Source organism: Apostichopus japonicus, chromosome 13, assembly GCF_037975245.1.
Source record: "Apostichopus japonicus isolate 1M-3 chromosome 13, ASM3797524v1, whole genome shotgun sequence".
NCBI lineage: Eukaryota > Metazoa > Echinodermata > Holothuroidea > Aspidochirotida > Stichopodidae > Apostichopus > Apostichopus japonicus.
The window spans coordinates 26,711,885-26,739,548 of NC_092573.1; the positions used below are offsets into that span (position 1 = coordinate 26,711,885).

The following is a 27,664-nucleotide window of genomic DNA, read 5'->3' on the forward strand; positions in this document are numbered from 1 at the left end:
CGGTATTAATTCTATTTAATACCGGTATTAATTCTATTTAATACCGGTATTAATTCTATTTAATACCGGTATTAATTCTATTTATAACTGGCATATGAAGCTGCATGGTGATTGATTGAGAATTGATGCCGGTATTAAATATCATTAATACCAGTAATAATTTTACTACGTACGGACATTAAATCAGCAATTACTTCCCGTATGGTCTATCATAGTCGTGCAGTTCTCAGGCGCGTAGCCAGGAATTTGCCAAGGGGGGCGAAACTGTAGATTCGGCATTGCAAACTATCTAAGCGTAGCACCACCATAATTGGCGCGAAGCGTACAAGAACATTTTGGATGAAAATGCCTCCCAGATCGCTGGAGATGGCACTTCCCAGGCCTTGTAAGTTGCATCTTACTAGCAATATCATAAAAGCATTAAAAAAATTTTTTTAAATATGCTCAAGGGGGGGGGGGGGCAGCCCCCTGGCTTCGCGCCTGGCAGTTCTTGCTTCGGACGATCGGCTAATAGTTCCACCCTTCGTGATTTTCCTCACCGCAAGCTTGGAGCTTTGAAAACCTCGCGGGCCGTAGAAAATTCGTGCGGGGCGAATATAGGGCGCCGGTCGCACTTTGCCCACCTGTAACTTTACGGCGTAGAAGGGGTGGACATCAAGAGCAAGTTACTATAAGTAAGTCTTCATTCTCTCAAATGAATCCAATGCTTAAATGTCAATATTCCGTTTATCTGGAATATTTAGCACTCTGTTGTCATTTACACATTAACAAGTTGCTATTGATGAAAGAGAGATTACCGTGATAGAAGTTTTCTTTGGCGAACCCCATATAACGATTAATTAGACTTTTCGTAAAAATTGACAATTTTGTTATCCCAAACAATTATGCATGCATGCAAACCATACCGTTATTATTCAAGTTTGAAGCGCGTGTAAAGGTAAGTGGGCCTGATGTTTCGATCTTAGCAGAATCTTCTTCAGAGGCTTAATGACAAGTTTTAAACTCAAATCATCTCTATGACGTGATGTCAGACACTATATGCTCCTGTTTCGTTCGTATTATACGCACATTGACGTACTATCTACTGCCATAGTTGCAGCTAACCCGAGTGATATACCGTATGTCTGCGGTTGTTATTATAAACTAAAGTTGAAGAGATCACAGCATCTAGAAGTATTCTATTCGCATCTAGCCTATTGTTTTCATCCATCAAGTTTTGTACTGGATTTGCATGAAAAATACTTTTGTCCAATGTTAGCTGGCTCTGCTGTCTACGTTAGCAGATTAAGCAGTTTGCGCTTCCTCAATCTGACGTTGGCATAGCCGGCTAACGTGGATCAGTTTTCTAGTTGCATTGTATTCTGCAAATTGTGCCTTCGTTCTTTTCTGTAAGCACTTGAATCGTGCATTAACCATACAGCCTTGCAGTATTAACGTTTAGTTTCAGCAGAAAGTGATTTATTTTGGACTCAATTTATATCAATTCAGAGGAATATTTTTACAAGAACCTTGAAATGAATGGAAAGGTAACAATAATTGTTGATTTCATATCTGATACGTTCACTAATTTTGAGCTAATTATGTATCCAAATATGCAACCAATAGTAGCCCCACCCCCCACTCTCCTTATTTTTGGTTTATTTTCTAAAATAGTTGCCAACATTTGAAGCTAAAATTGTGGAATTGGTTGAAAATGACCGAGATATAAGGATTGGCATAAGAACTGGAGCACGCGCCCTCCTCCAGGCTATACAATACATAAACAATACACGTAGCATATACACGCATACAGTACTCAATTCGCAAATATTTCTGACAACAAATTGGTAGCGCTATGCCGATATTCATTGCTATAGATTTGTAAGGAAGACTCTAATATTTATTAATTTTTTTAAAAAGGGTGAAGGGTGACCGAGATGATTTCTTGAAGAGTTTTACAATTTTTTTTCGGTTTGTGACAATATTCCGATAATAATTCAAATTTCAAATTCTCTATAGCCCTAATCTTTTCAGAGTAATTTGTTTTATGTGTTGTGCTTGTTCTAGAACATTTATATGAAGTTTCGGGCCTGTTTCTTAGTAGAGCCTAGATTTGTTTTGAAAAAAAGTCAAAATGTAGATTTTTAAATCAAAACAAAGTTTCAACCAAAATTTTGCAAATAAACATCAATAGCCCCTAAAAATATTATTTTTGAATAGATCTGTATTTCAGCTTTATTCTGACACTCAAACTTAGTCTATAGCTCGAAGGGTTGTGTAGATAAATATTTTTCAAAGCGTTAGGTTTTTTTTTTGGGGGGGGGGGGGGGTCACAATCCTCCCATAAGTAAACGGTTAAGGGGTTTCAAGTAATATTGATTTTACAACTAACAATTTGTATTCCTCCGAAGTCGATACCCATTTCGGGAGATGATAACCAGACTACATGCAGACGACAATATCAGACAAGTTGAGAAAGAGAAAAGAGAAGCCATTGAGGCCGGTAACACAACACAAAGAAACAAACTACAGAGGGACATCAATAAATATGTTTACAAGTATAGAAGCGAGTATTTCAAGTAAATTACCTGCGACTCAGGGTCTCTGTGGAAGTTTCTAAAATCAAAAATCAGTAAGGAAACCTGAAACTGTAAAAACAATATCAACATCACTGAGTACTTAGGTTGCGAATTAAGCAACCATTTTGGACGATTTAACGATGTAATTAATAAGAATATAAGTCTAAATTTATCATATCGAAATGCTGATACTGTTCCCAAAATAGACCAAAAAGAAGTCAGAAAACAGTTTGGACTTGTTAAACATGGAATTGCTTCAGGGTTTGATAATATCCCATGGTGGGTATACAAGTACTGTTGTGATGAGATAGCTGGTATTTTTACTGTAATATTTAATGAAACTATTGATCAAAACCACATCCCATCTTTCTGGAAACATGCCAAAACTTCACCTGTTCCAAAAACGAGATATTACTTGGTAATGCCCATTTCATTTTTTTTTAGATCTGTAGGTTACTAGCCTTAATGGCCAACTATTTGTTGGTAATTATATAGTCAAGTAGTTGCTGTTTGTCAGTCGTTTCTAGTAACTTCTAGTAACTAGTTCTAGTAACAGTGTTACTGTTTAAAATACGGAAGACATGTTCGTCAATAATATCAAGAAGCTGTTTACCATACAAAGTAGTTTTTGTGCACCCTAAGTGTATGTGGTGAATTGGTCACATATTATAATGGTATTTTTTAATTTACGCTTAAGTATAATAGATTCATGTTAGTAGGTTATAGTAGGATATTATAGTGATATTATGGAGGTTACACGGAATAATAATTTCAAGAGCTTGTGGTTTTGAAGCTCAGGGTCAGGGTTATATATATCATTTATGTGATACTTGATGGCAATTAAATACCACCTTTGTGACATTTATGTCTTTCCTGAAGATCATGTAACCAGGGGTTTCTAGGTGACAAGTATAATTAAGTTTGGTTTCTTGGATGGATAATAAATAAGGCTGATGTATATATAATGCCGGTATTAATTATATTTATTACTGGCAAATGAAGCTGCATGCTGATTGGATGAGAATTGATGCCGGTATTAAATATCATTAATACCAGTAATAATTTACTTCGTACGGACATTAAATCAGCAATTACTTCCCGTATGGTCTATCATAGTCGTGCAGTTCTTGCTTCGAACGATCGGCTAATAGTTCCAACCTTCGTGATTTTCCTCACCGCAAGCTTGGAGCTTTTGAAAACCTCGCGGGCCGTAGAAAATTCGTGCGGGGCGAATATAGGGCGCCGGTCGCACTTTGCCCACCTGTAACTTTACGGGGTATGAAGGGGTGGACATCAAGAACAAGTTACTATAAGTAAGTCTTCATTCTCTCAAATGAATCCAATGCTTAAATGTCAATATTCCGTTTATCTGGAATATTTAGCACTCTGTTGTCATTTACACATTAACAAGTTGCTATTGATGAAAGAGAGATTACCGTGATAGAAGTTTTCTTCGGCGAACCCTAGATAACGAGTAATTAGACTTTTCGTAAAAATTGACAATTTTGTTATCCCAAACAATTATGCATGCATGCAAACCATACCGTTATTATTCAAGTTTGAAGCGCGTGTAAAGGTAAGTGGGCCTGATGTTTCGATCTTAGCAGAATCTTCTTCAGAGGCTTAATGACAAGTTTTAAACTCAAATCATCTCTATTACGTGATGTCAGACACTATATGCTCCTGTTTCGTTCGTATTATACGCACATTGACGTACTATCTACTGCCATAGTTGCAGCTAACCCGAGTGATATACCGTATGTCTGCGGTTGTTATTATAAACTAAAGTTGAAGAGATCACAGCATCTAGAAGTATTCTATTCGCATCTAGCCTATTGTTTCCATCCATCAAGTTTTGTACTGGATTTGCATGAAAAATACTTTTGTCCAATGTTAGCTGGCTCTGCTGTCTACGTTAGCAGATTAAGCAGTTTGCGCTTCCTCAATCTGACGTTGGCATAGCCGGCTAACGTGGATCAGTTTTCTAGTTGCATTGTATTCTGCAAATTGTGCCTTCGTTCTTTTCTGTAAGCACTTGAATCGTGCATTAACCCTACAGCCTTGCAGGACTAACTAGTTTAGTTTCAGCAGAAAGTGATTTATTTTGGACTCAATTTATATCAATTCAGAGGAATATTTTTACAAGAACCTTGAAATGAATGGAAAGGTAACAATAATTGTTGAATTCATATCTGATACGTTCACTAATTTTGAGCTAACTATGTGTGCAAATATGCAACCAATAGTAGCCCCACCCCACCCCCCCTCCTTATTTTTGGTTTATTTTCAAAAATAGTGGCCAACATTTGAAGCTAAAATTGTGGAATTGGTTGAAAATGACCGAGATATAAGGATTGGCATAAGAACTGGAGCACGCGCCCTCCTCCAGGCTATACAATACATAAACAATACACGTAGCATATACACGCATACAGTACTCAATTCGCAAATATTTCTGACAACAAATTGGTAGCGCTATGCCGATATTCATTGCTATAAATTTGTAAAGAAGACTTATAAAGAACATTTATATGAAGGTGCTGGCCTGTTCTTAGTGGAGCCTAGATTTGCTTTGAAAAAAAAGTCAAAATGTAGATTTTTTCACTTCTTGAATCAAAACAAAATTTCAACCAAAATGTTGAAAATAAACATCAATAGCACTACTAAAAATATCATTTTTGAATAGATCTTTATTTCAGCTTGATTCTAACTTATTCTATAGCTAGAGGGGTTGGGAAGATACACATTTTTCAAAGCGTTCGGTTTATTTGGGGGGGGGGGGGGCACAACCCGCCCAGTAAAAAGTTAAGGGTTTTCGCGGTACATTCCTCCGTTATGTGCCTAAAATCTCCAATTCGGCGACGCTACAATAACGTGTTGTTCAATTTGACCAGTGTCCAGGGTGTATTTCTCTACCTCGTCCGACACAGGCGTGATTCACGATAGGCACCCGTTAATGAGCTTGGGATTTTCTGTAAACTGGTTTCATTTATGACTTCTTCGTTTTTATTGCAAATTTTGTAAAGTTTAGTTTCACTTTACATTTTAATGGGTTTAATTTCGAACTGGAAGCTGGTATTTATTGCTAAATAAACATATATTTAACGCAATATGCTCCTTTTAAGAGTTGAAAAGAAACATGGCTGGATGGAGAAAAACGCTGATAATTCTGTTTCCAAACAATTTGTATTCATGGTCGAACAGATAGGACTAAGGTATCAAACGTGGTTGCCAAGAAAATCGATATAATAAGCACGTCTCGTCTCAATGGATTCTTGATATTATGAAACAGAACTGATTCACTACAAAATCGAACACGCGAATGCTTTCATTAACACTTTATTTTGTTGAATTTATTTATCGAATGTAGAAATAATGAATGTATCAGCAGCCTATAAATAAACAAACAAATTGTTAATTCCTGGTGGCCAATCAAATTATAGTACCATTTTGTAACACCACCGCTTAAAGAATGTATATAAACATTGCTCAAAGCAAGCAAAGTTAACAACTACAACTATCAACGATGCAAATAAATACTGCTATGATGCCATACTTCATCAACAGAAACATGATATGAAGTCACTAAGTTCCGATGATTCTTTCTTAATGGACAGACCAGTCCTTCATTCTAATTCTCTTAGACTGTTGAGAAGTTTACATTAAAAGAAATGAAATTGATTTGAGCACTTAACTTACGCATGTACATAAAGAATAGGCAAAGAACACATTCCATCAGAACTTCAATTAGGGTAACATATTTGCTATGGAATGCCAAAAATAGAGTTTTTCCAGCAATTTCTAGGATTCTAACTGGAATGAGGAAAAGTTTTGGGAATGGTAATTAATGAGAAGTTACTAATTTGTTATTAAAAGTTGACAATTTTTTATTTATTAACAAAATTCTAGATAGTATAATGAACTCAGTGGCTTAATGATTCCTTGTCATATTTCACATGAGAATATTGACATAACTTTGAAAACCAGATTTTCAAATTTTGACCATTGCGAAACTCCAAGTGACCAGCAAGTGTTCTGGAAATCACGAAACTAGTTAACAAGGTTTTGTACTTTCACGTCTGTTGACCTCAAATGACCTTCAGATAAAGCAATAGGATTCTTATGATTACAAAATCGTCTTACTTTGGCCTCTAGCAGTCTCAACTGACCTTTGAACCCTACGCATAATATAAATGACAACATGTATTGAAGTGTATCCACATGCCTGGTTTATGAAAGCCTTACTTTTGGAGTTTTCAGTTTTCAGTCTTTGACCAATGGTAACCTGTACAAAACCTGATTCTTGCACTAATAAGTAAACAATGCTACCTACCAAGTATGAAGTTTATGTAAATTGTATTAGTGTTAAATGTTTTTCTAACGAGTTTTGACATCTGATGACCTTTGATGTCTATGGAATACAATAGATACAATAAGATGTCTCCACAAGTAAGAATGCATCCATCATGCACACATACACACATACATACATACATACATACATTCATACACACATACATACATACATACATACATACATACATACATACATACATACATACATACATACATACATACATACATACATACATACATACATACATACATACATACATACATACATACATACATACATACATACATACATACATACAAACATACATACATACATACATACATACATACATACATACATACATACATACATACATACATACATACATACATACATACATACATACATACATACATACATACATACATACATACATACATACATACATACATACATACATACATACATACATACATACATACATACATACATACATACATACATACATACATACATACATACATACATACATACATACATACATACATACATACATACATACATACATACATACATACATACATACATACATACATACATACATACATACATACATACATACATACATACATACATACATACATACATACATACATACATACATACATACATACATACATACATACATACATACATACATACATACATACATACATACATACATACATACATACATACATACATACATACATACATACATACATACATACATACATACATACATACATACATACATACATACATACATACATACACACAGACACAATCATCATCGTGTATGTTACTTTTTTCCTGCAGCAAGGAATAAAAGCATGAAAAGAGCATTGTTCCTATTTTTGCACTCCAAATACATCTAACTGCCTCTGATCTTCCAAAGAAGAAAAAACTTATCAAACTTCTTTTCTACTGTAAAAAACATGTGGAGGCTAGAGGAGGAAGTTACAGGCCCTGACGTTCTTATTATCGCAGGATCTTCTCCATAGGCAAACTTAAACGAAAGCCTGAAATATTTTTTTTTTAAGTTTTAATTGTTACTGCGTAAAACTATGTACTTTATGAATCCTGAGCAGTGCTCCCCTTCCTACCCATATTTTTTTTCAAAACTATGCACTCTCATAGTATCTTAGTAGTAGTATTGAACAGAAAACAGACAACTGTTTGGTTTGCCACTAAGAATTATTCAGGTAGAACTTATTCCCAGTGGCGGAGCGTCCATAAAGTCAGGAGGTGGGATGCCCCCCCCCCTGACGGACTCAAATGGACTGCTGGCGCCCTTTTCAGCTTTTTACCACTTTTTACTTATTCGCGATTTTTTACATTTTTATTGCGCTCTCATCTACCTATTGACATTTGTCACATTTTGTTGGCGATGACACCTATTTATTCTTCGTTTATCTGCAAATTAGCAAGGAAAGGGTCATTTCCGGCGATCTAGGAAGTATCTTTACTCAAAAAAAAAAATTCTGTACGCCCCGCGCCAACCTGTGGTGGCGCTCCGCTTAGATAGTGTCGAAAGCGCCCCTACAGACCATTCTGGGCCGCCTTGACCAATACCCCTAGCTCCGCCACTGCTTATTCCTTATATTTGAGGTGAAGTATCTTACAAACAACAAAGAGACAGCTCTCTTCAGTTGTCCAAAAAAATAATTATACATCTCTAGCCAAAAAGGTTTCCTCTACAACTAAGTATGACTGAGAATTGAAGTATCTTACAAACAAGAAAGAGACAGCTCTCTTCAGTTGTCTTAAATAAAATAATTATACAGCTCTAGGCAAAAAGGTTTCCTCTACACCTTGTATGACTGAGAGTTGAAGTATCTTACAAACAAGAAAGAGACAGCTCTCTTCAGTTGTCTTAAATAAAATAATTATACAGCTCTAGGCAAAAAGGTTTCCTCTACACCTTGTATGACTGAGAGTTGAAGTATCTTACAAACAAGAAAGAGACAGCTCTCTTCAGTTTGCTTAACATTAAGAATTATACAGAGGCACGTCTTTCTTCTACACCTTGGTATATACAAAATGTTTCTTGACATCATACAGTTCTCTTTACTATTGTGTATAAACTGACTGTCAAATAAAAACTGAACAATAGTATCAAAACTAGCACTCTTATGGTTAGTAATATGGTCACCTCCAAAATGTTAAATACCACCCACATTTCAGCTCTCTTGGCAAAATGTGTAGGATTACAAAGTAAAAAATTATTCTTTTGTATCACCAATGACCCAATGCTATCTGCGACTCTTGGTAGGACTCGTAAAAACCCAGATCTTAAACTATTCATTTTCCTTCAATTACCGTTAAAATGCAAGAGTTACAAAAAAAATTGTTTTTAATTCATAAAATATAACAGACCTTCTATCCAGCAAACTTCAAGCCCCTAGATATCAGTAACTAAACAATTGAATATTTTACCGTTGCATAACTTCTTGATAATATTATAAACTGTTTCTCTTAAACGGCAATCATGAAATGGCTTGATGATGTGTAACAAATGATTTTATCATCTTTTCTGAAATCTGCCACATGTATGCATTGGGTTGAGACTTGGGGTCCCTTTAACCAGGCAATGCAATGACGGTGGGGATGAAAAACCTCAACTAATAATGTGATCGGTGAGTTTTGAACCAGTCAGTTGTTAGATCAAATTAACAACTGTTTATCCATTCATTACAAGATTTTCATTCACAAAATTTTTACTATGATATGTAGGTGTTTTACTTCAAACTGTAATGTTAACATATTGTGTGGAGTTTTGGTTCAAAAAGATTGTGCTTTAAAAAATACTATTATCCTTATTTAGACCAAGACAATAGTAAATGACCATCTAATGTGCAGCTTAAAACCTCACTGGTTGAACTGTTTTTGTAAACCTTCATTCAAACTCCGTGTTGTAAACTTCAGTAGCAAACCACAAGATACGAAGTTACAAAATTATTTAACATTCTTTATTCCTGTATTATGAATAACAAAAACAAAAAGTTTGTATGTGACCAATTCTCTCTACCAGCAAAACTTACTTCGGATGAAATCCAACCTTGCTTTTAAAAAATAGTATATAAAAAACACCTTGAAAATTAGTCATATCATCTCATTTCTACACTGAATCGTTGCACACTCCATACTTTTTCCTAGACCATGATTTTACTCAAAAACATAAAAACAACAACGACTTCACTTGACCTAAAATTAAGTTACTCGAAACAAATCTAAAATCTGTTTCCTGGTAACAACGATAACAACGGTTTCCTCGAAACAACTCTAAAATATGTTTACTTGTTACAACTCTAAAATCTGTTTACTCAAAAAAACTCAAAAATCTGTTTAATCGAAACAACTCTAAAATTTGTTTACTCGAAACAACTCTAAAATATGTTAACTTCTAACAACTCTAAAATCTGTTTACTTGTAACAACTCTAAATCTGTTTACTTGTAACAGATCTAAAATCTCTTAACTCAAAACAACTCCAAAATATGTTTACTTGTAACAACTCTAAATCTGTTTACTGGTAACAGCTCTAAAATCTGTTTACTCAAAACAACTCTAAAATATGTTTGCTCGAAACAACTCTAAAGTGTATTTAGCAAACACATCTCTAAAAACTGTTTACCAATGAAAAACGAAGACATGAGAAAAACCAAACATGACACTCACTTGACAGAAAAGATGAAACCAATGGCTTGATGAAACCAATGCAGAGGTAAAGCAATATATACAGCAAACGATATTGTCATATCTACTTCATTCACCCTACAAGGACCATCATGTGGTCTCTATTGATGTCACTCATACAATTAGATCATACTTTTTTGTCAAAAAAAAAATGCTGCAGCAGCGGCAAAATCCCTTGCAGCAAAGCTGTATCAATATATCAAACAATGGAGGTTATCTCTGCAGACCAGCAAAATGCCTCTTGTGTGAAACGGCAGAACATAAAACATGTCCCCTGCAGCCTGGGTTCATCATGCTGCAGCCCCCTCATCCTCCTACTTCTGACATAGTTCCTAAGATGTAGTTGCTTTGATTGCAACTTTTCGATTATTTTGACTCGAATCATTTAATATATGCACAAAATAACACACATACTCCTTGATTCTAATAAACAGAACTACATGCTTGCAATCCTTTTGGAGTTCCTAACTTGATAGTTATCCCATTAATGGTACAACACAGAACATTTTGTGTATCAACAATTTTAATCCAATGTTTCCTTTTTTATTTATAACCCTGCTAAGTTTATGTGTGAAATTGATAATTGGTGCAAGTTTGGTGGACTCTACTTGGAAGTAGCAGAATTATGTTTCATGAAGGCACCCTTGTTGACCTTTAAATGTTGAGTCTGGTAACAGATTAATTTAACTTAAAATAAAGCTTCAACAAAAACTACAATAATGATATGATGGTAAACTAAAGCACAAAACATTTTTAAGTTATAGTTTAAACATGAAGTGATTTTATATATGGGTGAAATAATTCAAAGAAAAATACACGGAGATAAAGAAGGGAAGAAAACAAATATTAGTTTATTCTGTTAGATCAGCAATATCATTAGTTGCAACGAATTATTCTTCACAATATTACTGTACAAAATCTGCTTACCTATACTAAGAAATATCATGGCAATATAATGAAAGAGAACAAGTTGGCCAGCAGTTTAGTACCAATAAACAAAAACAAACAAAAGCAGACCATTGTTCCCAAATCGTATACATAATAAGCAAAGTTAAATTATTGTTATATGGCTTCATACCAAACTTATGAACATTTTACAAATTGTTATTGTTGGAAACTCAGACTGTGAGATATTTCACAGCTTAATAGCAGGTAATATCTCTGCACGTTCTTAATTGTAAACTTACTCCTTACATATTTATTACATGAAACAATTTAACTAGACTATGTCATTTGGGCTTAAAAATCCTTCTGCAATACTATAATATGTTGTGAGCACCATCATCCACCAAATTTTACTGCTCAATTAAAACATCTTTTTACCTCAAAAAATAGAATCCACTTCAAATTTTCTAACATCACTTTACAATGTTTTGTTAGATTAACATGGATCTTGAAACTATCTTTCTCACATCATGAGTTCTTGTTAAGTCACAAAATATCCATATTCAGTCAATTTCAAACGGTACGTGGTAGAGCAGTCATGTTTACGATACCACACGTAACTAAAGTGAATAATCTATATAGTTCCTACACTAGATGGCAATGTGATGCAACCATAGATAGCTGATATACAGCATTTTCACAGAACATCAAAATATCATAGATTATGATAAAAATGTATGCCACAAGACTTCTATGACTCCATACGGGTACCTTATTTGAAATTATAAGTGAAATAATGAAAAATTAAACAACATTCAATGTACCACATTACAAGGACAAATCAACACCAGTAATATGATTAGACAGTAAGGCTGTTGAAGAACATTCGTCATGATGACATCACACACCATATCCTGGAGTAATGGAGTCTTATATGTAGTAACAGGTCAAACAATTGTATCTTTGGTTAGGAACAAGATGTAAATTGTACTGTCAATTAACAGTATAAATATCTTTCTCCTCATAAGTCATCAATTTTTTTGGCACTAGAAAATCCGGGTAATGCATAGACTAGTCAAACCTATAAGGAAACATCTTCGAAAGCTGACAGCAGCTTGCATCATTTATGACCACTAATTCCCTAAACTGGCTTTACAATCAGCAACACCCATACCCACTTAGACCCTAATCACAAATCGGGGAAACATCAATATCTCTTCATACCATGCTAAAAAAACATGGCAGTAATTACTCATTTATATTTAAAAATACTAGTCACAAATTACACAAACTCTATGAAATATTTTTATCACGCTGAGAGGAGCACAGATTTACCACGAACCCAATATTATTCTTAAAAAGTTTAAGCAAACATCTAATTGAGCAACACTTTAATAGTAACTGTAAATAACTGATATAAAATGAGGCAAATATATCAAACTATGGATTTATGATAAATTCAGAGCCTTATTTAGTGTTCACATTACAAAGAAAATCTCAAGGATTGTTTGAGTCTGCTACATCACTATTTGCATTTATGTAGCAAATTACCCAATTAGCATATCATTTTAGCCTATGAGATAAGACATAATTATTCACTGAAATGTAACTTTAATGGGGCTCTCCAGCCACAACTATCATTAATAGAGGGCGTTGTCATATTGGTCCTTTCTAGTTCCAGGACACTTTGATAGATCATAACGTTACCATGACTTCATCACTAGTTAGTTGTATACAATGTCGTTCATAATTATTAAAGTTACAGTCAATCTAATTGTTTTAAGCACATTTCACTTGCCTCTTCTAAAGCATGTTATTTCATTCAGCCAAATTGCGCAAGTGGAAACTTGAACTAGTAAATCAGCCAGTCTGTGTTTTGCATGCTTGTGAGCACTTCCAGAGGATAATGCTACTTTGATTCAGAGATTTGTTAACAGTATAGATAGCAAACATATGACAGCACCCTCTGTTTTAACACCGAAGAGACACATTATTCACACTAAGCAGAAAAGAAACATAGATCAACCACCAATTAAAAAACACTAGTCTTAGATCAGCCAAACCTCAAGCAATCTTCTATTTCTACATCTAGCTTATTATGTATATTTTTTACCTAACTGCAGAAAACAAAATGGTTAAATGAGATTTAATAAAAATTAAATATGCATATGAGGTTAAAACGTATTGTAGTGTAACTAGACCACATGACAGATAACGTATCCAGGTCTGTTGTGTCATGATGATAAATGTAAAAGTACTCTGTTACATATAGCAACAAGACAGGTATACAAGCTGGAAGAATTTTAATCCTCAAATACATTAAACAAAAAAACACTTGAAAAAGGTCCTTCCCTTTGACCGACAGAAATTAAACAGATCCTTAAATTGGTAGCACTAAAATAAACCACATTGACAGTGGATGCATAGCCCCAATAAATTCAAGATAAAGGAACATTTTTCAAGGTCTGTTATTGAGGCAAAATCATACCATTAAACCTCAGGAAATTTATGGTAAAAATCACACCGTCACTACTTTACTTGCAATGTTTTTCAGTATATAGTGGGATAAAATCTAAGAAAGACTATAACATTTAAAAGCAAGGTTTCACCTTTGGAACGTAAATACTCACTATATTAATGATATACACACACCATGCCACAGGCAACGGCAAAGATCCACATTCGTCCAAGTTTCATCACAACTTGGCAATAGCCTTATCAAGACAGGGAGGTCAAGGAACGTTTTCTACTTTTGACCCCCTTTTGTTTGACTATGGTAGCAATGTGAATGTTTTAACTGCTGTCGTCTATGGAAGAGCTGGATAAATCAGAACTACTCCATTCTCTCCAAGGGGTGTACTAATCAAGTGATTCTATTTCTAATCAAGTTCCTTTTCCACAGAGGATGAATAATTCGCAAGTCTGCTCGCATCAACCTTTCTACCACTGTATTGGGCCTCTTTCTTCTTGACCAAAGATAAAACTGTTTGATTGAACCTTCTTCTCATGGTTTTTGTGATGTGTTCCTCGTGGGAATGGTTGGTCCGTGGATAAGGTGAGACAGGAGAAAAGAGTAATGAGGCTGGTAAGGGAGGCCAAGAAACATTGATATCCGCCAGCCAAAGGATGTTAGCGTCGTTTCTAGCAGCTGGCTACAAACCAAGGCACCTGAAAAATGTGGAAAAAGAAAAGACCTTACCACAATTTCTTCCCAGTGACATCAAAGCAACAATGCCGTCAGAGACCAGGGAATAACTAATCCAGTATTGCAATGCAAATGCCATGCAACGTGGACAAAGTTCATAGCCTTTAAAGTGCTACACAAAATCTGAACACTACAGTATTCTGTGGAGATTTAAATCTGTTCTCAATAGCAGTTTCTTGACCAAGGGCCAATGAGCTTTGATTAAACTTGGAGATTTGGTGCGATATAAGTTCCTTATTTGATTGCTTGATTTGAGTGAATGTGATCGCAAGAGGGATCACTCTGCAAACCAGCTCAAGTAACTGCTTTAACAACAGAAATCACTTGCAGCATAAATCCTTGAATATTGAAAAAGTCAGACACCTTTTTCCTAAGGAAATGACAACTTAAGGTGTCAAGAACCTGTAAATAATAAAACATCATCAGTTTAGTTACGAGGTCACATATTCTTTCATTCCTACCTTTCTACAGATTTCAGTTTTGAGACAAGTTTGCTGTTATTGCTGCTATGTTTTGTGGAAAGATTTTTACTGGCAATACAAGTTGCAGTGGAAGATAGATTCTCTTTCAATCTTAGATTTATATTGCGTTAGAGATCGCTTTGATTTAGAAAGCGTGAAGTAGTAACAGCAATATTTTTTGTGCACCAATCTGCAGCTAAAAAGACAAGATAAATAATTGGGAAAATATACGAACTGCGTTAATCGATTAGCAGTTCAAAGTAGCCGTGAGTTGCTGAGGACTCGCGCACACCTAGCTACTGTATAGTATATGCCTAGTACTAGAGGAGTCGTAATGTAACAAAAGCCAATAAGCTATCTTTGTAGGTATTTTTGCAGACATTTTATTTTTAATTGTTTGAGACACTAAAGTAGGCCTAGCTGCTTATTTATGATTCTGTGACATGTTTTACTTTTGGTCTTCTCAGACCTAATCTGTCACATACTCAGTTTAAAGCCAATAGTCTCAGTTGGGAAAATTATTGATTGTTACATGGGTTTCTGCTTGTTTGGGGCACAAGATACAGTAGCCATATTTTATATAATGCACTAAGAAATGTCAGTCTGATGAAGGGTGTCAAATTCAAATGCCCTCAATGTGGCAAAAGAATTGATTTGAAGGGTACCTTGATGATGTCAATTAGAATGGCCAAAGATCCAACTCAACAGAATTGTCTGTGTGAGATCTGAGTGTTTGAAGGACTGTTCATTTCTATATATTGGCAATTCAAACACTCCTGGTATGTAGTACCACCCTAGAAACAGATGTTTTCTACATCAAAGTACATGCACAATTAAGATAGAAATATGTATATGTCTGGGAATTATAGACATGTGGAAACCCTAGTGCAAGGACAACAAATTGTGAGAAAAGTCTTACCGACTGTTGAACCCAGTAGTAGTACTGCTGTAGGCCGAGTGTTTTTGAGTAGGAAGTGTTGGAGTAATACACAAATGGTAGCATGGAATCAGATGCCAGATGAACTGCCATACAGTAATCCAAGGGTAAGGTAAAGAAAGAGCATTCTTGTTGCTATGGCAGACAAAAAGATACCCAAAGCACAAAGAATAGTGGCCACTACGATAACTGGACGGAATCCCACGCTATGCTCTAACATGAAGGCAAAGGCACTGATCAGAAGCTGGCACGAGAATGTTAACGATCCAATGAAACATGTTGAAGATATCCATGTAAAAGTTAGAATCCCAAATATTAAAGACTGTAAATCATAATGCAATCTCTCACTTTGGCGAAGTTTCACCACAATTGAGAAATAAATCAAACAGAAATTTCTTTTAAAGCCAAGTTTGTTAATCAACACTGCAAACCATATCGTAAACATGGCCCGTTGTCTAAATTTGTCCATGACGTCAACAAGTTTAAGCAGTTATCTGGCTATTTGGGGGACAGAGCTGATTACATGCTTTAATTGGCTATTTAATTTTTTTTATATTATTATTTCAATGACTGAGTAAATGCATTTTACTTAGACAAAGAGTGATGTCATATTTCCAGTGATTTCTATGTGTTGGTAGTTGGCTTATCTCCTGAGCAATTTATCCATACATTTTATTTTTAGTACATTGCTTACATTTATATGCTACTATCAGTAATGCAGCTCTCACATTATAAGCTATACAAATCAAGTTTACTTCAAACTGTGTACAAAAATTACTGAAAATTCCTGACATGTTTATTACTTCGGCAGGTGCAATAGTCACAGAGAGACATAATGTTAGAATACAGCAGATTGGATCTTTCATTACTTCAAGAAAAATGAAGTTCTAAGGTGTTTTTGACCGATTTCCACTCAAAGTTTGGTAAAATGGTGAAAAGTTGAACAGATGTCAACAGACCTAATTGTCTCTGAAAAAAGTAGCAATAATTTCATGGTATGCCACTGGTGCATGGAGAAAACCTTTAACATGTCTGATATTATACCAGCATGATTTCTGAGTGATTAACCACCTTGGCTTTCTGCATCGACCTGCAAGCCTTACAAGGTTTTATTGATGTGATGTTATAATAGGTTACATAGCAGATTTGCAAATGATGAATATAATGCTTCTGTGTAGCTTGCAAAAGTCTGTATGATTATTGAGGTCATTAACATATTGCTGAAATTGATAGGATGAAGATAAAGTTGAAATGTGCAAAATTGAAACTTAATAACCTGTTTCTAAACTAGAGACAAACTGAGCAAACTAACTGAAATGATTTGATGAAGTTTGTAATTAAAAATTTACAATCTTTTAACCAGAAACTAACTCAATTTATAATCAGATCTATATTTTACACTAGTAGTAGATATTGTTCATTTTTGTGACAACTTTGACAATATTGACAAGAAAACGAGTGATGTGACATGATCCACTTTTGCTGCTTTTACCACTGTAGAAGAATGTAAAAGAGATGAGCTAATTACACAGACTGTCCGAAAAGAACAGAAACTTACTTTCGTAACAAAAACACATTTAGAAAATTTGTTGTAAAATGTACTGATTTACAAGAAGTTATATGGCATTTATTAATTTCATATCATTCATCCTGTCTAAACGTTTGTCTCAAAATATCGACTGGAATTTGATATCTAAGTAAAGGTAATTTAAGATATTATAATATCCTAATTCTATACAGATCTATATGGAAAACAATTAAACTGAAAATAAGTACTCTATAAAAAGATTTTTCTTGGCTTTGGTTAAATATGAACCCTGCCCTGCCGTAGTCCAAATCACCCAGGATTTTTGGAGGATTTTACAACCAGGTTTTGCATATCGGTTGTCAGATCAGCAAATGTTGTTGCCCGCAAAATGTAGCAAATTAACAAAGACATATATGACAATATGTACACTGTATGCATAGGTTTGGTGAATAGAACACCAAGTTTGGGCCAGTAACCCCCCCCCCCCCTCCCCCATTCGAATGGATCACAGGCCTACCACAATTTTTGTTTTATTTTAGTATCTTCGATGGGAGAGCAATTCACCAGGAACTACTAGCAATGAAAATAATGTCAAAATTGACCAATACCAGAAATTCAAAGTAGTTACAGAAGAATATTGCAAATATAATTTCTGGAGTCGTATTCATGTTAGCATCCAAGACAGACCAAAAAAGGAGAGGCGAAAAATCCAGGAGAGTAATGCCTCTCACATGAAGCAGTAAACCCATAATAAGACAAAGACAGTATCCACAGGGAAGATCAAGGTACTCATTAATGTGGATAATAATGAACTATTAAACATTTCCACACTTGAGATTTCAAACTTGCTGACTGAGATGTGTTAATTCATATTTTAACATCAATTCCATGAATCTACCTTCCACACATTGTGAGCTTCAAATGGAATTGGTGGGGATCTGGTGAGTCGGGGTGGTTAAGTCTTCACAGAAGATCCTGGGTTTTGAGCCTAACAGTTGGCAGATAGTTGACATAGATCCACAGGGGCGTATCCAGGATTTTCCAATAGGGGGGGGGGGCGCCAGGCATGAATGATCGCCGTCCTGGGGTATGGGTCTAAGGGGAGGGGTGTACAATTTTTGCTTTCAAAGAAGGGCTGAAATGCAAAATGGTGTCACATGCATGGGCGGCGATCCGTACTTCCGAGTGGGGGGGGGGATATGACCTTGTTGACTATCTAAGCGTAGCGCCACCATATGGCGCGAAGCGTACAAGAAAATTTTGGGATTAACAAACCCTCTAGATGGCCGGAAACGGCACTTCCCGAGGTTTCCAAGCGGCATATACCCAACTTTAAAATAGGGATGTCATGTCCGAAATATCTCATAATCAGGATCCAAAATACTTTTTTTTTTAATTTCGGGTGTTATTTTGGGAAAATTGCCCCTGTCAATCTTGTTTCAGGCGCAACGTTAGAATGTTCGAGAGCTCTGTTATATTATTCGATGAAGAAAATGGCCTCATGCAGGCTAGTATAGGCCTATACACATGCAATACACAATTACACATAGTTACATTCCTAGGTACCGATTGCTAGGGCATCCAGGTGAAACGTGTATTAAGCATTACCCTGGTTACATGAGATTCTCAGCTGTTCGAGGGAACATGTACGTGTGTAGGCCTACTATAGGGCCTATATGAATACTATGAGGGTACATATATGTACTATATCAATACCGTGGGCGCAATAATACATTTTGTTGTTATAGGGCCAATGAAGCCTACAGTCAACTATTTTTGCTTTATAAAGACGCTTTATTTGAAAAGATCGCACTGCGTTTATGGTAGGCGAGAAATGAAGCTAAACAAGAGCCGTACATTAACGAAGATGCATAAATGTAGGCATGAAAATATTCTTATCCCTGGCATTTGGTGGGGGGGGGGGGTGATATGGTGCATTACATCCCCTCCACCCATTTTCATGGGGGGATATATCCCCCCTCCACCCAGGATCGCCGCCCATGGCCATATGTGATCCATTTTTCGACCTTAATAATAAGCAACATTTCCAGTAAATATGGACACAAAATGCACAATTTAGTATGGCTGGCATGTCATTTAGTGTTTATAGTGATAATACAAACACAATTACCATCTATGTTTCTAAAACTATTATGCCGCCGAACTTCGCCAGAACCTTTTTTTGGCAAACAAAAAATAAAGCATACGGGAGGGGGGGGGGGGGTTGAGCGATCACCGACATCTCATATAAAGGTCGTCATCAATTTTTTTTTTTTTTTTTTTTTTTTTTTTTTTGCTAAACTTTTTTTTTTTTGGTGACGGCCAATAGGGGGGGCGCGCGCCTGTTGCGCCCCCCTGGATACGCCCCTGGATCCATATATAGTTGCTGTGGTTACGTTTTACAGGAATACTCAATGAAAGTGTCTTTCTTCATACTGACCTGGTTTTCCTACCATATGCCAGTCTCCTAGGAATCGGCCTGAGGAATGTCCATGGGAAATGCAAACTATGAAGTGAACTAAAGGCTCAACATACAGCCAAACGATAATGGCTGTAATGAATAAAATATAATAACTGGTGTACTAGGCTACTGTTGGTTTAATTACCTTTTCTGTACATCTTCACCGAACCTTGTATTATTATCATAACACAACTTTTATATAATATATTCCTGTTCACCAACAGTATATTTAGGCCCTATACATGTACCCTATACCACAGCATAGGGTCAGATGGTGCTTTTTTAAATTATGCATCATTATGCTACCTTCAAAAGTGCCAACAAAGAAGATACCAACCAGAAAGACCTTAACAACTTCCTGAAAAACAGTGGGAAACAATGGAAGAAGGTCACTCCTTGCCACCAATTGTGTCAACAATGTGAACAATGCTTTTACCATTTTAGTTGAACACTGCACTGAGAATATCAGACTGTATTGTTAGGTTGCTCTTAGTAGGACAGAGCAAATAAATACTTTCCATGCAGAACACTGATTGTGAGGTGAAATCCTCTCACACAGAAACTAAACCATGTGACACTGAAAAAAGCATCAAACTAATGTATGTATTTGTTATTGAAGAAAGTGTTGTCCACTTGAGTAAATGACTTAGACTGCCAGTAGATCCCTGAGACTTGTATTCAGGCCAGCTCTCAGAGACTAGACTCCAGGCCAGCGATCAGAGAATTAACTTGATTAAAATGCCTCAAGACTGGACTTTAGGCCAGCCCTCAGAGACTGGACTTCAGGCCAGCCCTCAGAGACTCAACTTGATTCAATTGCTTTAAGACAGGACTTCAAGCCAGCCCTCAGAGACTTCACTATATTCAATTGCTTTAAGAATTGACTTTAGGCCAGCCCTCAGAGACTCAACTTGATTCAATTGCTTTAATACAGGACTTCAGGCCAGCCCTCAGAGACTTCACTAGATACAATTGCTTTAAGACTTGACTTTAGGCCAGACCTCAGAGACTTCACTTCAGGCCAGCCCTCAGAGACTTGACTTGATTCAATTGCTTTAAGACAGGACCTTAGGCAAGACCTCAGAGACTTGACTTTAGGCCAGACCTCAGAGACTTGACTTCTATGTGGAAAACATTGAAGTCCTTGTGATCCTAAGTAGTGTTCAATCGATTAAATGCTAAAACAGAAAATGCCGATTACCGATCATATTTTTCATAATCGGGACAATTCCGATTCCGATTATTTGATAAAGACACAATATCCCGTTTATACAAAATCGGCAATAAAGTATGTGATAGAAACAATTATTATTGTGCTTTTCCTGTTTCCTCATCCTTTCATTGTACTTAATGTGAAAATAGGGCTCTTATGTATCCTTTGTATTACATGTACCAAATCAACTCTGGGCTTTCGCGGAAAGAAGAAAATAGAATTTGTTTACAAATTTCCAAAATATGACATCCTACCATGGAAGCACTGTGCTAAGCGAATGGCCTAACCACCTTGACGTGTATGTTAATTTGCCAATTTGCCTTTGCCAAATGCACTGTGTCGATCCTTACGATTCATCACGCTATGAGCGATTCGTTCCTGTGATTGCGCCGGTGTACCAGTACAGAGTGTCTCCCTGTACAGAGTGACCGGGGGTACACTATGTTCTAGCACATTTATTCCGGCCGGACCCTATCTGTTGAAAATTGTGCCTCCTCCCTCCCCCTCCCCCTTTTTACATCAACTATAGTCCGGTCGGGCGAAATGTCATGGTACAAAGTGTCCGCAAATACTTCATAGTATATTTTGTCACCGGATATAATCTTGGCAATTCGTCATTCAAAAGGCAACTAAACTCGTTATATAAATCATTAAAGCAGATGCATACAAAGTTTGATTTTCAGGATATAAATGAGACGTTGAGCGTTGCTACAAATTAAAATGTCTTCTAACTGTAACAGATGTAATCATGTTTTTTTTGTAATTGCTGCTATTTTATCCTTCGTATATGTTGCATGGTGTATTCAGGTAGCTTGAAATATTTTTGTTTACTAATAACAACCCTGGGGTAGCTGGAAGACACTTTCCTGACTCTGAAAATGTCATCACTACCCCCACCCTCTCCGTACTGGCCTGATCCCTAATTCTTGACATATGATATTGTAGTAGCTTACAATCTGGTAGTGTTACTGTGAGCGTAGGCTGCTGTAGATTTTACCAGCCACCTCATAAACACATATTAATGTCAGTACTGGTCGTTTTAGAACATTTGAACCACAGGTGATTTTTGAAAAAGGTCAAATAATCATATAAATCTTCATAACTGTTTCCGGTCTTGAAGAAATCCTTCATATATGCTAAGATCACTTCAATAAATACAAGTACATGAAAAATACCTGTATATGTGAATAAAATGTCAAGTTTTAATTCAATATCTATTTTAGTTTTCGTCTGTTAGAATGTAAATCACCCGATCAATTGTCGTGAGGATTCAGTATATGCGCCATGTGATATAATTGTCGTGAGGATTCTATATCTGCACCATGTGATATAATTGTCGTGAGGATTCTATATCTGCGCCATGTGATATAATTGTCGTGAGGTTTCTATATATGCGCCATGTGATATCATTTTTAATTCGTTATTTTCCATTACAGCGAGATAGACCGATATATATCTGTTCCAAAGCAAATTTCAACTCCTTTTCATCGTTGCTGAGCCTGCAGAAAAGAATTAGTTTCTTTCTTAATGTAAGACATAATGTAAGACATTGTTCTTTATATTCATTTATATAGCTTAACAATTAAATTTATGATTTAAAGTTGGGGGGGGGGGTGATTTTGTGAGGTGTGGGGGAAAGCAAACAGTTGTGGGGACAAACATTTTGGGATTGAAAGTAAGGTACCTGTATAAAGTGCACACCACGAGAAACTAGCTGTAAACTGCTTTATAATCATAACTGTGTATTGTTATTGGCCTGAATGTAGGGCACCTAGAAGCTGCAGCCATTTTATATAATTCTTGTTCTCCTTTTTAGCGATTTTGGAGCGCGAAAATACCTGTCGGAAAGAGGCGATACACTCTTGAATGTATCGCAGAGCCCTAGTGGGGGTCTAGATGGGCCGCAGAAGCTCAAGCATTTTCAGATACTCCTTGTTCTCTATAACAACCAGTTTTATGTGAGAGAGATAAGTCCTAATTTTATTGAATTTATTTCCAAGTCTAATTGGTCTGGACCACCGATAGTTTCTAAATATTCTTATCGAGTTTCATTTGTTTTGGTCTTGATATTTTTGTAGATGCTACGGTGACCATCTATACATTGTATCTTAAACTGTATCCACATTTCTACCATTCATCTCAATATCTTGACGTCTTATCTCAGAATTGAATCATTTTATATGAAAATGTTAACGTTTTACGTCAACAATTTAAATGTTTTGTTCTAATGTACCTTGACGTTTTGTCTCAAAAGTTTGACGTTTCATCTCAACGTATCAAAAATTCATCTAAAAATTTGTGATAGTTTACATTAATCGCGAATTTTAACATTTCAGCCCAAAAATTGACATTTTTTCTGCGTTTGTACTTGAAATTTGCAAATTTCCCTCTACTTCACAATTTTTCATCTCAATATTCCTACAATTTATCTCAAACGTTTGATATTTGATCAAAAGTTTCGAAATTTTATTTCACAAGTTTCATCTCGAAAATTGAGACCTTTGTGACCTTTGTGAAATCTAAAGATGTCTGCATTACATCTTCAAAATGTGAAGTTTGAAATTTCCACAAATCTGACATTTTCTTTCGAAATTTCGGAGTTTTCTTACCTTCACGGTTTCGACATTCAGTATCTCATACTTCTGATGTTACTTTTTTAAATGATAACGTTTTTATCCCAAAATTTATTACCTTTATCCACAAACGTTTTATCTTGAAATTGTGACATTTTATCTCAAAATCTTAATCTTAATTGACAAATGGATCTAATGATAAGTTGTAATATGTTGTCGGCGTCAATGACGATTAAACAATGAGTTATCTCGTCACCGGTAAATCGACAGTCAAACATAGTGTTGTCTAACAAAATTGGCAGCAACGCCCCTCACCCTTCTAAACCCCCGAAAGCGTGATACTTCATTTAAGTGCTAATAACATGTATATAGTTTCACCTCCTGTGAAATGACACCCAAGTTCTAGTCCAGTTCGTGAACTGAAAATGTTTATTACAGTATATTCCAATTCAAGTAAAACTTATGTAAAAGAGAAAATATTTCATACCGTTACTGGAAAGCCTCATCTCAATATTTCCTCCCCCAACTCGAGTTTCGTTTGATTGCATGTAACCTATTTTGACTGGCTAAACCATCGATTCTATCAGAAGACCGAAGGTACGTTAATGAGCATCCTTTTCCGATTTGTCTCTAACACAAACGTTCGACAGAATTGTCAACAAATGCGTGATTCTGAGTGTAATTACGCACAAAACAAATCAAAATCAGTTTCCACATATTATATCTTACAGAATGTTAAACGGTATAGAAATATAGGTTGTAATTTCAACACAGCTTGGGAAGTAACGTAATGAAATCCATGTATATATATATATATATATATATATATATATATATATATATGTATATGTATATGTATATATATATATATGTATATATCTATATCTATATATATATATATGTATATATATATATATATAAATATAGATATAGATATATATACATATATATATATATATATATACATATACATATATATATATGTATATGTATATATATATATATATATATATATATATATATATATATATGTATATATATATATATATATATATATATACGTATACATGCAGCATACAGTTTCCTGTATTTTCCATAACAACTCCCTGATTCCACGTTTCATTACAGTGCAATACATTTGACGGACTTTGACACAGTTAGCGCACGGTAAGATCAAAGAAAGGCCAGCAGTTTGGTCAACAAGAAGTAGTGGGTACTCAAACAACGGTGGCGCTGCGTGTAGATTTTATCTACAGGACTTGTATGGACATAGCCAAATTGACATAAAAGCAACAAATTTTGATATTGATCAAGAAAATCTGAAAGATTTTAAGTTCATACACATTGAAACGATCAGATGACAACCGGAAGTAGGCTTTGCATTATGGACCAGGAATATCTCAAGAAGGAGCAAGAATCGTTACTTTCCAACTCCGAGTTAACTGATAAAAAGCATTTATGTATATCAAAACTGTACGCCGCAAGTAAATTGGTGCTACATGAAATGAATTCAAGAAAGACACTCGGTGTTATAGTAATAGCTGCCGTTTTGAATGCTTTAAGGGGAATTATGAGCAAAGTTTTACTTGATGACATTCATCCGCTAGAGATGGCTTGCATAGAAAGAACAGTGATGTGTTTGTGTAGTATACCTTTTCTTTTGTGGAAGGGACTTAGCTCGTTTAAAGTGAGTTGGTCACAATGTGGTCTCATTGTATCTTCTGGAACAACTCACGCAGTGTCATCAATACTGTTATTAATATCATATCAGACCCTTGAGGTAGGTTACGTTACCGCAATTATATCCACGCGCCCAGTGTTTGTTGCTATATTTGGAGCACTTTTTTTACGCGAGCAACTTTCAAGACTTGATGTAGCTTCTGTTTTTCTGACTTTCACTGGTCTAATAATCTTGGCTAATCCAGTAGATCTGTTTACTCGACCCCAAGATACTTTAATCGAAGGAATCTTGTTAGCAATCAGCTCGACTTTATTTGCTGCTTCAAATTCATTAGCGAAACGATTGATTGGAGTTCAAAAAATCGACCCTCAAACAGCTGTGTTTTACAATGCTTTCACTTCAGCTATAATTTCCGGGGTTAGTTGCACCATCTTCGGTAACTGGAGTATTCTTGACAGTTGGTTTAAAAGAGCTATTTTAATTTCAGAGGGGATTGCATCCTACCTGGCTAATGTCTGCATATTTTGGGCCCTTTGGACAGAATCGGCGTTCCATGTCACCGCTGTTGGCGCAATCAAAATACCCATTGCGTTTTTGTTACAATTCTTGATTTTATCAGTTATGCCCGATATTTACGGTATCGTAGGTTCTGTACTCGTGATACTTTCTGTAGTCGGTATTGCTTATCAATCAGAAACTGAATAATAATTCAATCGAACTTATCATTTGATTACCAAGCATATATGAAATTTGATAAAATTATTCATAGATAAATTCTTTTTACAATACTATAGCCGGTGTATTAAAGCCGCGGGTGTCATTAGAAGCAACGAAAGTTAACATCTTGGAGGTCGTGTGTCGTCGCCCTAGCCCGCTAAACTAAACATGTGCTTTTCCACACCCCCCCCCCACTGGGAAAGCGTTAGGCTCCCCCAAAAAAAGAAGTCTAGGTACACCCCTGGTGTGTGTGGGGGGTGGGGACACATTCCCCGGCCCTATTAACCCCACCTAAAACAAAGGTAGTTATTAGGACAGTTGCGTGTAGACCAAACTATAGACCTAACTTGTATAGCCTGAATATTCCTTGGAATGCAGTTTTCGGACCCCCTTCCCTCCCCCACTAGACGCCCCTAAGATGGGACGCGGCTTCAACAACACCAGGGCTACGCACCTCCTCCTTTTGTAAACCCTGTATCCCCCAGCAGTAGATTCAAAAACAAGAGAATAACAGAGTGTTTTGATTTTGGTAGAATTAGTACTTTTAAATGTTTTAAATGTCATTATAATATTGTTTGTTTTATTTGTGTGTTGTGTTGTGTTTAAGTGAAATCGTTCCTGATAACTGATTGATTGACGGAAATGTTCAATACAGTTAGATTTAGGGATAGTATAGTTGCATTATGCTATAAACAAGGCAATATTGATCTTTTATTCCTGATATCTCTTTCATTGACGGATAGTCCAATAAAGTTACATTCAGTGAAAGTTGTTGTCTAGCATAATGGTATTATGGCGTTTTGGAACCGACCATGCATCACAATAACCATTGTTTTGGGTTTTGTTTTTCTGTGTTTTTTTTCTGTGTTCCTTCTGCTGCATATGAAAGTGTTTCTATGGTGACAGAAGTTTGAAGAATTTGTATATATGAAACTAGAAAGTGTTGAAATAGTTATTTCGATAGAAGAAATCTTCTCCTATATGTGGAGTGAAAGTGACAAATGAAATATTCTGAATCAACTGCATATGGGGAAGAAAAGGAACTTGTTTCGTCTTCCAACTGGGAGTATTGTTTCCATAGTCGAATAATGTAAGTTAAGTTATTTATTATATAGGATATTAAATTACATCAATAAATATATACAACTTCATATTTCTATGAGGATACTGTTTATGCTGGATATTTTTGTCGGGTCCTTTGCTTATGAATAACGTATATCAAATCAATATTGAAATATAATAGTATATTTAATTACTGGTCAAGTCGAAGGTAGAAAATAGAAGAATAAGTTATTTATAACGACTAAAGGATAAATTACCATTATATAGCAATTTCCTATCGTTATTTGAAATAAACATCTGTTGTGGTGAT

The 27,664-nt window shown here is 35.6% G+C and overlaps 1 protein-coding gene across 5 annotated transcripts; it reads left to right on the forward strand.

The window, feature by feature from the left end:
• LOC139978949 (solute carrier family 35 member G1-like) lies at nt 1–27,664 on the forward strand. 5 transcript variants are annotated; one of them, XM_071989537.1, is made up of 4 exons: nt 1–3,871; nt 22,758–22,862; nt 23,138–23,279; nt 25,023–27,664. In XM_071989537.1, the coding sequence occupies exon 4, from the start codon at nt 25,252–25,254 to the stop codon at nt 26,278–26,280; it is 1,029 nt and encodes a 342-aa protein (XP_071845638.1). In that variant the 5' UTR covers nt 1–3,871; nt 22,758–22,862; nt 23,138–23,279; nt 25,023–25,251; the 3' UTR covers nt 26,281–27,664. The 5 variants fall into 5 exon arrangements, with proteins under 5 accessions (XP_071845638.1, XP_071845635.1, XP_071845636.1 ...); XM_071989534.1 differs by lacking the exon at nt 1–3,871 and having other exon boundaries at nt 22,594–22,862; XM_071989535.1 differs by lacking the exon at nt 1–3,871 and having other exon boundaries at nt 22,594–22,850.

Coding starts and splice junctions, on each gene's coding strand:
- LOC139978949 (XM_071989537.1), top strand. CDS start 25,252: ATGACAACCGGAAGTAGGCTTTGCATTATGGACCAGGAATATCTCAAG.